We start from the raw sequence: 13,097 nt of genomic DNA, 5'->3' as shown, positions 1-13,097 counted from the left end.
GGTGTCTAGGTCTATTACCAAGAATATTTCCAGGGGCTGTGGAAGTTTATACCGGGGCATAATCCATTTCCTGCACGTTGAATTCCTATTGCACCCACAACCAAAAACATTTAAATGAATGCCCATTAAGGACTCAGACCGAGCCGCAGGAAGCCGGCTTGCCACTAGCCGAATCAGACTCAGTTCCTTGTGAGCCCTCCTCTCTTCCTCTTCTTCCCACTCTTTCCCCATCAGTCTGGAACACCAGTTTGTCAGGTCATTTCACTGTTCACCAAACGGCTGGGAAGACACGAAAACTCCAAGAAAGTATTATCAGCATAGAAATTTATTTGAATTCAAAATAATATGGTTATATTTAGAATAATGTAATAATTATCTAAAGCAAATATCATCATTGGCTCTGAAACAGTTCTAAAGATGTCATTCTTTTAAAGTCAAAAAATATGTAGTAAGAATGTACAAGGAAGCAAAAATATAAAAAACAAGTTGGCTGAGTATTGGGAGTTGTAACAAGAAGGACACGGTAAGATAATGTAACAGAGTCCAAATTATAAAACATCCAGCAAGGAGTTCATTAGCTTTACCGACTCCTTGGAGAATAAACCAGTAACCTCGGCCACGCAGAATACCACCCCCTGGTTAACAGGACAAGCGTCCCGAGGGACGCAGGTAGTAATTCACTGTGCTTCCCCTCTTTCTAACTCCTTTCCCTACACCAATTTCTTTTCTTTAAAATAGGTTTCATTCTGTTGAAAAAATACTTGGTTTTATTTGTAAAGCAGAATAAATCATATCCTGATTGAAGTATGCAATGATTTGGTTGAAGATGTTCAGGGACTTTTGAAAACGATCAATCAGCTAGTTAGCAGAGACCATCAGTGGCTTGCAGGAAAAAAAAATGGTGATAACACAGGTTTGCTAAATAGATAGAAAGAATAAGCAGTTAAAAATGGGTGAAAAATCCTAGGGTTTACTGGGACCTACATAATCAAAAGCAGACAGGTGACCTTTGATTAAGCCCATTTACTTGTGGAGTGAGCTACAAGGTGGCTCCAAGGTGGAGGTTGGTTTCCAACAGTGTCGATGCCCAAAGGGTAAACTCAGAAGGTTTCTTCTTCTCGTAGAAACTGGAAGATGGAAGAGAAGTCTTTCTTTGAGTAACCCTTTGCACACATCATCCTGTAGATCTGATGGGCCTGACTGCCCAGAAGGATCGGAGTCTTGGTGCTGGTGGCAGAATCCTGTGCTAGCCCCAGATCCTAAATCAAACAAGGGCAGGAGGGAACACATTGAGACTGGAAGTGAAGACTCACTTTGGAAATGCAGCTCCTAAAGTTTTGGATTCAAAGCAGGAGAAATGAAGTCTGAAAAAATAAGACACTTAAATACTGCGGCAGGTTATATATCCTTTAATAAATACTTTCACATAGAGCAAAACTGCTCCAGACAGAAATCTCAGTTTCTGAGTGGCCTCCCTACTCCTCCACCCAGACCGGTCTGTTCTGTTTTGACCTTGGATGGGTTACTATAGAAATGAGATCACATAAGCCACAGAACCCCATAATGGAATTACTGAATACCCACACAACCTCTTTATTCCACGAGTATTTAGCACTGTCCCAAGTGCGAGTGACACGAGCATGACTAAGTCAAGTTGCGTTCTTGTGAAGCTCGGGGGAAGACAGACAACAAATACTAAAAATTCAGACAATGACAAGCACTGTGAAGAAAAATAAAGCCAGGGAAGGGGTTGGGAAGTGGTGGACAGCAAGGGTGGTGTGGAAGGAAGAGAGTTCTGATAGATGAAATGTTTAGGGAAAGCTTCTCTGAGGTGAAGACACTGGCCTATGATCTGAATGTTAGGGAGCAGTGAGTTCTTGGGAGAGCGGGGGGAACAGAGTTGCAGACCGATGGAACAGCAAGGTGAGGCGCTGTGCCGGGACATGGCTTGGCTATTCAAGAAATAGCAAGCAGGCCCGGGAGGCTGACTGAGTGTGAGCAACAGCACTGGGGAGAAAAATGAGTCCGGGATGGGCACAGGCAAAACACGGGAGCTTTAATATGTTCAGTGAGGAGTTTGGATTTTACTTCAAGTGCAATGGGACATCCACCATCACGACAACCCTTCCACATCTCAGCAAGCTAATGCTTCATCTTGAGAGTTTCAGAAAACTTACGGCTGTTTAAAAATAGGCAAAAGTTAACATTGTAAATCTTTTATATACCATAGCTAACGAAATGTTCACTGCCATTAAAATGGAATCTTGTCCAAACCTGACGTATCTGGGGTTGATGGAAGACTAGGAAGACTTAAATAAGTGAAATAAATATTCCCCATATTTCATTATATTTGTGATTTTATAAGAGCTGCAAACTAGTGACAAAACCAACTAGACCTTCTTCTCAACATTACCATCCTCACTCCCCCCACCAATGTGGAAGTCACCAATGGCCCCCACAATGGAAGGGGAAAACAAGAAACAAGACAGAAAATATTTCTAATCTCTGAGGAACATCTTTTTTAATGGAGCACTTATTGAAACCATCCACTCAAAGGAGAAAATTACTCAAAGAAAAAACAAAGCCAAGTTTAAAGAATGAGTTAAATCTCTAGCCTCTTAAATATGTATGATGGTATAGGTGCAAACATTGTTTTGTGCTTATTTGTTTAATTTTCACATGTAGACAACAGATCTGAAAAATCTGCTTAACCTTAAATTCTTCCTTAGTTTCCTAAAAATAAAAAGCAAGTTGAATTGTTACCTACGCAGTCAACAAATATACAGCTACATTATTGCTTATACCCAGACCAACCTTTCTTGTTGACATCATTTTGAGCGAATCTGCAGGATATATTTATTTTCAAATGACAGAGAGAAAATCTACATAGACCGCATTTAACTTTTAACCTAGTTAACTGGAATGCAGACTGGAACTGAAGAACTCAGAGTTAACATAACATACTGAAGAGAACATAATACTATTGAGAAGAAAGGTCTAGGGTCTTTCAAAGGGGCAAGTACATACCCAAATACAATCTGCCCACGCCAAAAAATAGAAAGTGAAATAGCTTTGGTGGCTGCTCCCTTAAAGGATGGACATTCTAAAAGCAGAGAAGTGCTTAGTCTGAGAGGCTTTTGTATCTTGAAATGTTAGAAGAAGAAGGCATCCCTTGAAGCTCATAATATATCATTTAAAATAAATAGAGTTTTCACTTCACTAATCAAATAAACTATTTATGAATCCGTGAGCTAAGTGAGTAGTTCAGGAAAAAATATACAACAATTGCAACAAGTTAAGGTTAAGGTTTCAACAAGTTAATGGAGGACTGAGTTGTTATATTTTACAAGGAAATGAGTATACTGAGGGAGTACCAAGAATCATCGTGATTTTCCATATGCTGTTCCCGTAGCGGCCATCAGAAACAGACAGCTAGGTTGGAGAGTTGAGAAGAATGATCTAGTTTTCATATTGACTATGTTCTGATTATATACACACAACATGTTAGAATTTTATGATGTTAAGACCTAGAAATAAATGCACTAGCCTCTACTTCAACGACATCCCCTAGCTCAATAAAATTTAATGGCAATTGAACAAAACATGTCTTAGCAAATAAAGCCTGGATCTGTCCAAGCACAATCACAATGGTACAACTGCTTTAATCAACGTAGCATCGATGGGGAGTTCTTTAATCTCCATCAATTTCTCTATACAAATCTAATTAGCTATGGTGTGTTTTTGTTAACAGCAATCCGAGGTGATGAAAGATTTTTTTCAGTTCCTTCCTAAGTATTCTCATTCCAAGCAAAATTAAGATGTCTCTCACTTTAGAAGGGAGATCACAACTATCTTTCAGAGACAGAAGGACAACAGTAACATCCATATGTTTGACTCCTGCACTGTCTCATGCTATTAGTTGAAAACACTACCGTTTATGATCATGAAAATCATTTTATTTATCTTTAAAGTTCATTTATTTAATTTTGAGAGAGAGGGAGAGAAAAAGTACGAGCGGGGAAGGGGCAGAGAGAGAATCCCAATCCCACTATCAGTGCAGAGCCTGACACGGGGCTCGAACTCCCAAACTCTGAGATCATGACCTGAGCCGAAATTGGATGCTTAACTGAGTCACTCAGGCGCTCCCAAAAAAATCATCCTAATGGGAAGGACTTTAACTGTGGCTGATTCTTCCTGGGCAGGGCCGCTGCAGAAAATGGCTATCACACAGGTGTGCCACAGAGTGAAGGGCAGCTCGGGCGGAGTTGCCAGACGAAGCCAGCACTACAAAAAGACCAGGAGGCCAAATTCATCTGATCCTTTTAATTAGACGCCTCCTACTTCTTATTACACTCTACTTGTTAGCCATTTCCTCTGTCTGAGCCGTTAGCAGTATGATTGGAACCGAATAAGCTAATAGCTCACAACCCACTTCACACAGACATAGAAGGGAAAACTGACCATAAATGCAATTCTTTCATTCTTCCATGCGCCCTAATGAATCACCTACAGCTTTGATGAAAGCAATACACTTAAGGAGCTACTTCCTGTTGCTAGCAACAGCCACACAGCACAATTACAAAAGCCAGTGTGGAGGATATGCAAACCTAAATACAGGATATAGACTGGCGTAAAAATAAATATTTTCTTAAAGGAAACATGAGGAGAAATCAAACTGCAAAATAAGAAACATAGTTTCAAACACTGCTTTATCTGATACATATTTAAAGCATGCTGGCGATATGCCAGGTACTGTGCTGGAAGCTGGGATAGAGGGGGGCAAGGACAAACTATGCAGGCAGAGGGAACAGAGTGCGTGGAGGTTTGCAAGTGAGAGACAACGACAGGCAGAAATGAGTTCAGGATGGCGGAAGCAGAGACGGACTGGGAAGGCAGAAACAGGCTGGTAGGGTGAGCAAAGGCCAACTCATGGAGGGCTTCATGAGGCAACTCACAGAGATGGACTTTAATCTACAAGTGTCTGGAAACCGTGAAAGAGACGTAGAAGGGGAGACGGCACACTCAGGTTCCTACACCTCCGGAAGCCCACTCTCCCCCACGGTGTGGAAAATGAACCGGAGAGGATTATGAAAGTCAAGGACACCCGTTAAGGGCTGATTTGGTATGATCTGAGGGAAACTCAGCCAAGGTCCTGGTGGTGGGAGAGAAGGGAACTACACGAATTCAAGGTACCGTCACGAAGTAGAATGGACAGGCGCCATGTAGACTGGAGGACAGTAAACTGAGTATGGTGCCGGGTGTATGTTTTTATTCCTTTTGTAATCAGGAAAAAAGTCAATTACGGGGGCAGGTTGGGATGGGAAATAGCTGAACAGTATTTTCTCAAGTTGAGATCACAAACAGGAGGCGGCCAACAATTTGCTCTTCAAACGACTTTACACATAAATACATTCATGTTCTTAAAGCAGGAAGGTGTATTTAGAAATCTAGTATCATGAGAAAGATATTTTCTTCTTCTGTGATAGGTGTATCCAATGTCAACGTATCATCAGAAAATTCTTGCCGCTTCCATTCTAAGGACTTAGTAAATTAATGAAAATTTCTCATGAGGAACGAAGTTTGCCCATCTCACAGTACAAACAAGCCCAAGCACAAATAAAACTCCCAGTCTATTCTTCTCATCTGAAAGGGCAGGAATATAAATGAACACGATAAGGATTTTTATCTGAGCTAAGTTTTAACTCATTTCCAGTGAGTAAGTGAATCACTATTTTAGTAATCTTGCCATCTAGGATAGACAGATGCTTTGTTAAAGGGGAATGAGCGATCAGACCACTAAACATCTGTTCCCCTCTGTCTTGGGGAGTCTCTGCATTTACCGTACCTTTGCCATGAGTGTTGTTCCAAATCCACCCTGATAGTTATTAGACGATGGGACTCCATCCATCACCCCAGGTACAGGATTGTAAGTGTCACTTGACCAACACCGTCCTGAGCTCATGTTCAGGATTTTAGCCAATAATTTTGGGTCAAGCCCTAACCTGTCAAAGGTCAAAGAAAAGCAGTGTTAAATGTCAAAATGTACAAGTCATGCATGACTTATTTACGTATGAGGATGCTCTATCTTCTTTCTCCATTTATTATATGTCTTCAAAAATCAAAGCACACTGACGAGAGCAAAGAACCCAATCTTCAATTATAGGGTATTAAAAGCTCGTGATTAAGCACTTCTGAGCCAGGACATTCGCACTGGGAGAAAACTCTCTGCACTATCTCCCACTTTTAAGAAATAACACATAATTGCGTAGTTGTTGGTTTATCACACACGTGGGTTTTCTAGTCCTTCGGATATTATTGCATTTATGTGTCACATAAGAACCTTAAAACAATATGATAATCTAAATTCTACATACTTTACTCACAAATGATAGATTTCAGAAAGAAATATTGACAGATAAACTATGCATCATGGCAGTCCGTGTGGTTGCATTTATATGCATGTTTATTTTTTTAGCTTTTATGAGAATGAATACAAGAGATGAGCCATGAGAGTAAAACGAGCTTAAGAGGAGTTATCATCATAAAAGAAGACATTTCTTGCCGCAAAACTTTTCCTTATTTATTAAATCTTCATTAGACGATCTTGCTTATGAAGCAAGTCTGCACAGAGCTGTGACATATGCTATCTATTCAGAGACATGCATTATAGTTCTGGGTCAACTGCTGAGAAGGTTACTGATCCTGATAAAACAAAGCTTGCCCAAGCGGAAACATCATTTGTTCTATCACTGAGCTGATGGCATCAACGGCTGTTCACCGTGGACCTGGAAAAAAATAAGAATCAAAATGCTATATTACTCTGATTCTGAGAATCTAAGTGCAGTTTGGGAAGCCCAGTTTTGCTAAGTATCACTGAATCAAGTTCAAATACATCTTTCTACTTGGCGATTTATTGGTTTCTTTCACACAAAGAGACATTATAAAACAATTGTCATAAAAGCTTTCTGCTTTTCCTTAGAACCTATCTCTTCCAGGGGGAAAAAAAAGGACGGAAAAGAGACATATCAATGTGAAACAAATTGTGCATTTGGGCTTGCTTAAGTTCTTGTTTACTCTGTGTGTCTGAAACCTGTGTCTGTTTATTTCCCAATGTGAGTGTCACGGCCAGTAGACATTTTCCCAGGGCTGCAGTAGGGGGCTAAGGCTGACAGCCAGGATATGTATGGACACAGCAGAGTACAACTGTTATGTAATCAGATTTTCAAGAAGTAGCTGTGGGGCAAGGAATAGATACAGCATGCCACATATGTGAATTCATATGGTGGACCATGTTACAACGGGGAGTTCTCTTAAGGATTATAACAGATGGAGAAGATTCACTCTAATCAGCTGTCATACATTCCGTTCAATGGTAGACTGCCAGAAAGAAACCCAACAGTTTCATTCATTCCTTTACAAAATTCCAAGTTTGTTACAAGTGTAGTTTGTTATCGATGCTTTCTTTGCACTTTTAAGTAAAAAGAGGCTATCAGTATGCTGTTATAGCAGACGACTTGGGAAAGAGAAAGCCAATGTGCATACTGTGAAAAGTAAAAATCACATATTAACAATCTGCTATGACTGCGAATATATTCTCTAAGCACAAATGTTCAAGAATGTCTATGTCTAATGTGTTCCATGAGTAGGGAATATTTTTAAGACCCCCAAGCATCGCTCTTCCCTTCCATCTGAAATGTAATTCAAGGGCTCCTGAATTTAGATTTTCTTTTAAAATGGTTCGTCATGTTGGAAAGCAGCAGAGTTACTGTTCTCTTTATAACCTATCTGATTGTATACTCAAGAGAACCTCACAACAGCCTTTACTGCTAATGCGGTTCATGCTCTAGGTCCAGTACTCACCAAAATGGCGAGCAAAGCTTATATCCTTTGTAAAACCCTACATTTCATTTTTCGTGAGTGTTCAAGGAAAAATGCTGGCACTGATTTATGGAACCCTGTTTGGCGAACGTATTACTATTTAGAAGCATCCTGAGGGGCACGCAAAAAAGCGAGGTGGCAGTTGTTTCATGCTCACTTTTCAAATCTGATGCTTCCCCACTGTGCGGACTCCCCTTTAGGAGCCGGCCAGTCCCTCTCCGCTTTCCCTCCCCCGATGCCCCACCCTACAGCAAAGTGTACCGTTAAAAAGAGCAAGTTAGAAGTGTTTTGCATTTCATCTTTCTGAGCGTTCTTTCGCTGGCAAATATATAACTGACAGTTAAAATTAGACATAATATTAAAATCAGTTACTGAAGTCCTCTGTCTTCCACTGTGCCTAAGGCTTGTAATGGTCTGAAACCAGCTAGAATACACAGTAATTGTCATTCAGGGAGTCTATCCTAGAACGTCATGCTTCACTGGAGAAGACTGAGTTTCCATTTGAAATCAACAAATTAATCCAAGACAGGTATCTGAAAGGGCAAGTTTAATAGGAAGCAGCTACTGGGCTCTCAACCATGATAAAATGTTATTGCTGTTTCCCTGTAAATTGGCTGGGAACATATGATACTTTCTGCATAAGAGCCCCATTGCTGTTCGGGAGATATACAGCTCAAGCCATCAAAAGGATGACAGTCTGTCAGTCCCCATAATAACTTGCCACTGGATGTGGTTCGAGAGTGTGCGCGTGCATGCATGTGGCTTTACAATTGCTGGAATGTTCTCTGATATAAACAGAGAATGAATTCATTGCTCTGACCGCATATATAATGCAACTCAAATAAACGTCACTGTGTCAAATCTACTCACCTTTAAAACACAAGAATTTTAAATGAACTTTTGAGAGAAGTAAAAATGATTGCATACACTGTACCAAAAAAAAAAAAAAAAAAGTAAAGAGAATCCAAATGTTTGCCTTCACGGTAACCAAAGCTTTTAAGGGCCAAAAAAGTTTGCTCAGTTTATATTCTATAGAAGTATCTATACTGTCTGTTTTTCTGTAAGAACAAAGCAAATTATGTCACTAAATTGAGATCTTTGTATCACAGGAATGGATGTGGAAATAAAACACCTAAGGCTATGTCATTTTTTTAAATTTATTTTTGAGAGAGAGAGAGAGCACACGAGCAGGGGAGGAGCAAAGAGAGGGAGAGAAAGAATCCTAAGTAGGTCCCACATTGCCAGTGCAGAGCCTGACAAGGGGCTTGAACTCACAAACTGTTTGTGAGCCGAGATCAAGAGTTTATTTTGTTTTGTTTTGTTTTTTAGATTAGTTTTCTTTTTTTTTTTTTTTGAGAGACAGAGACAGAGCAAGACAGCATGAGCAGGGGAGGGTCAGAGAGAGAGGGAGACACAGAATCTGAAGCAGGCTCCAGGCTCTGAGCTAGGTGTCAGCACAGAGCCTGACAAGGGGCTCGAACCCATGAATCGTGAGATTATGACCTGAGGTGAAGCCGGAGGCTTAACCGACTGAGCTACCCAGCCCCCCCCCCGCCGCCACCGCGATCAAGAGTTTTGGATGCTTAACTGAATGAGCCACCCAGGCGCCCTTAAGACTAAGTCAGTTTTAATAGATCATTCGCTTATTCATCAATGTTTAACAGATACGCCCAGGAGACATAGTAAGGAAGCTAAGAAGGGGCTGTGCCTGCCATCCAGGAATGAGCCAGTTAAGAGACACAGACACAGACACAGACAGACACACACACACACACACACACACACAACACACAACACACAGGTAACTTTTAGCTGAGGCAAGAGAAGTGCCTCCCTTCCCCCATGCCCCCCGTATCCATTTTACAAATCTTCACTGGGTGCCTACTATGTGCTAGGTATGTTCTTAAGACACAACAATGAGCCGATAAAGCAATTCCCTTCATGGAGCTTGCATTCTAGCTGGGGAGACAGGCAATAAACAAACACACAAATACATACGCCAGCTGGTGAGAAGTGTTATGTAGAAACCACTTTTAAAGTTACGATTCAATTCAAATACTAACCATCGCCACCATCAATCACATCTATAACTACCATGTTGAACAAGTATAATGTGCCAGGAACTGTTTTAAAAGATTTACACAGATTAACTCATTTCATCTTCACAACAACTCTGTGCACAGATACTATTATTTTTGTCATGTTATAGATGAGAAAAGCTCAAGTCTATGGCAGAGCTATGACAGACACCCACACTCCCGCCATTCTGAGTCTCACTGGGTCATGTGGGTAGGGAATTTAATGGTCAATAAGCCAGTATGATAGCGTCTTATCGGTTTAGTAAGAAACTTGGTCGGGGTGCCTGGGTAAGCATCTGGCTCTTGAGTTTGGCTTGGGTCATGATCTCATGGTTTGTAGGTTCAAACCCTGCATTGGGCTCTGGACTGAAAGCTAGGAGCCTGCGTAGAATTCTCTCTCTCCCCTGTCCTTCTCCTCGACTCATATACATGTGTACTCTCTCTTTCTCTCAAAATAAATAAACCTAAGAAAAAAAAGAAATGTGGTCAAATTTTTAGTATAAACCTTCTGCCACTTGTTATCTATTATGTATGTATTAGGATACACAACTAAGAGGCTTCAAGCCATCATGTAAGTGAAAACACACCAGTGTCTAAGAGCAGTAGCCAAGAAACTAGAAAGACACTTGTGGGAAAGTTCTCATCTTGAACAGCCTTCCAGAAGTTCAACTGTCCGGAGTTTCTTTTAAGGTGGAAGAAGGCAATATGGTTGTTGCTAGGGGCCTACGTCCTGACTGGTAATGCAAATGACCTGTGGTACCAGCAATACTGAAAAAAAGAAAAACAAAAAAGACAGTTCCCAGCGGAGCAAAATTTTATAAAAACAAAACAACAAAGCTTCCATTATCAACCCTGTTCCTTTGTGACGCACGGGAGCAAAACATCTCTAATGCAAGCAGGACATCTTCAGTGCCCATAAAACTAGGTTCTAACTCCTAATTAGAACCCAACTAGAAGGTAGAACGGTCTAACAAAAAAAAAAATTCAAAAATAAGTTGTATACCTGTATTTTTTACACTTTACTTTTTTTTATATAGCATTTAATATTTCCCCTATATCCATAAAGACTCACTGTAAAAGATCATAGGGGTCAACAGGAGTTTTAGACTGTATGATTTTATTCTTCTATTTTTTTAAAAATGGGAAATGGTGTTCTAGAAAAAACACTGACTTATGAGAATGAAATTAATCAGAATAATCACTTCATAGGAGTAGGTGACTCCATTTGTAAATGTTGACATTAATGCTCTAAAAAAATTCACTTCAGAGTGAACAGAATATAAATGTGGCTGAGCCACTTTGATGCTGCACTACTTTGTGGGAATTTACTACTTGGGAATTTATGCTGCCGATGCCAATTTTCTCTTTCACCTTGCAAAGCTCAATAAATCGTGGCTGCTCTCTATACTCTATTAGAAAACAATCCTGTCACTTTAAACCATGTCTGTAAACCATGGAGAAAAGACAATAGCAGAAGCAATCATTTTTAGGACTTTCAAACCACTGGGAATCTTTGTAAGATAAACTGATAAAATCCTAATATTATGAAAATAAGCAATTCATTAGTATAATCCGAAGCACCAAAAAGTTATATATTATTATAACAGTTAAGTAAAATTAGGGAGTTCCTACTTTGTGTTCATTTTTTATATATGATATATGCAAATGTTATATATATGTATTAGTAATATATGTGTGTAGAGTTTCAGAGGATTTAAACATTTAAAGTTTCATCTTTCTAAACCCTATTTTTATCATACTGGATCATGACCAATAATAAGGGGAAATCTATTTATTGCCTTCGCTCTGAACATTTCTATTTCGAATTTTATCACTTTTCATCTTCTCTTTGATAACTCACTGTAGTAGCCAATGTATATATTTCATTGTATATTTTATTCAATTCACTTGATTCAAGTAACTTTCAAAGTATTCTTTATTAGCTGGTGTTTGGAGTTAGACTTCTATCAGTACTAAGCACACAAAAAGTTCATTTTAGAATAGCAAATGGCCATCTACTAAGAGTTTTGTTAGGAAAATTATCTGAGGAAGGCCGGAGGATACGTCACTATGCCTAAGGAATACCCTGACCCAGGGACGCTCAGAGTAACAAGCAGGATATAAAACAAACTAGCGAAGATAAAGAGGGAAATTGCAGTAGAACATAGCCTAGGTTATCCAGGCTTTTGCTTTTTTTTTTAATTATTCATTTATACCCAGAAGAATGAAGATAAAATTCCAAAGATGCATATGCATACTGACGCTCTAATCCTACTGTCAACACCAATTAGTTTTGTATGTAATTTTGGTTCCAGAAATTTACATCTTCCTCTTCCATGAAATTAGTCTAGAGGATGGACATGAAAACAAGTCACTAGTAACAAGTTTTTCATTTATGATTAAGTGACCTATAGCCTAAAACTGGCTACAATACAGACACACCACTCTGAACGGCTCCCTGTATACTACCAGTTTTATTAAGGCTTCGTACAGATATGCCTTAGCCTCTTACAGACATTCAATTTTAAAATGTAAATGGTACAGGATATTGATAAACCAATTAGCACTGATGCAAAGCAAATTCCTCTTTTATCTCAATTACAACATGACAACTTAATAGGTCAAGATAGTTTAACATCTGAGACAAGGGCAATTCAATAAACAACAGCATCTTGATATGGTAATTAAGAGGAAATGTGAATCCATTACTGTGTTTTAAAAAATATCTCAAGCCCTTTGGCTCTCTTATTGCTTTTATCAAAATCTGTGAGATGAAACACTACTTTGATTTGTGATAGATCTGGTAAGCAGTTTGGGGAAACGTGAGGAAGACACCTGATAAAGCATTTTGCTAATTAAGCATTTTCTAAAGTAAGAAATGTATATTTATTATATTCATGAAATACAAAACATTCAAAAAACTAATTAGGTGATTAATCATATGTAACATTCCTAGCCCAAAAGATTAAAGGCTAAAATTAAGACATTAACCTTAAGCATTCTAAAAGATGATTGTCATCATAGGAGAAACAAAATTCCTGCATTACTTTCAGCAAAGCCATTTTATTTTAATGGAAAGACACCTCCTTAATGTAAAGTAACAAACCACAGGCCAGTTAAAATGAAAAGAGTCATGTACGT

The 13,097-nt window shown here is 39.3% G+C and overlaps 1 protein-coding gene across 3 annotated transcripts in view; it reads right to left on the bottom strand.

Annotated features, from left to right (window-relative positions):
• Positions 1-307: 307 nt before the first annotated feature.
• HIBADH (3-hydroxyisobutyrate dehydrogenase) overlaps positions 308-13,097 on the bottom strand; it is a 105,741-nt gene continuing 92,951 nt past the window's right edge. For 2 of the 3 annotated variants that reach the window (XM_029925857.1, XM_029925864.1), the window contains exons 7-8: positions 5,846-6,002; positions 308-1,259 (exon numbers count right to left, since the gene is read on the bottom strand). In XM_029925857.1, coding sequence (XP_029781717.1) covers positions 1,101-1,259; positions 5,846-6,002 — 316 coding nt within the window. In that variant the 3' untranslated portion in view covers positions 308-1,100. Of the gene's footprint in view, positions 1,260-5,233; positions 5,644-5,845; positions 6,003-13,097 lie in introns of those variants that run through there. The other variant, XM_029925869.1, reaches the window with a different exon arrangement.

The sequence above is a fragment of the Suricata suricatta genome, chromosome 2 (genome assembly GCF_006229205.1).
Source record: "Suricata suricatta isolate VVHF042 chromosome 2, meerkat_22Aug2017_6uvM2_HiC, whole genome shotgun sequence".
NCBI lineage: Eukaryota > Metazoa > Chordata > Mammalia > Carnivora > Herpestidae > Suricata > Suricata suricatta.
Note: the sequence above shows the minus strand (reverse complement) of the source record. Positions and strands in the feature narration are given on the sequence as shown.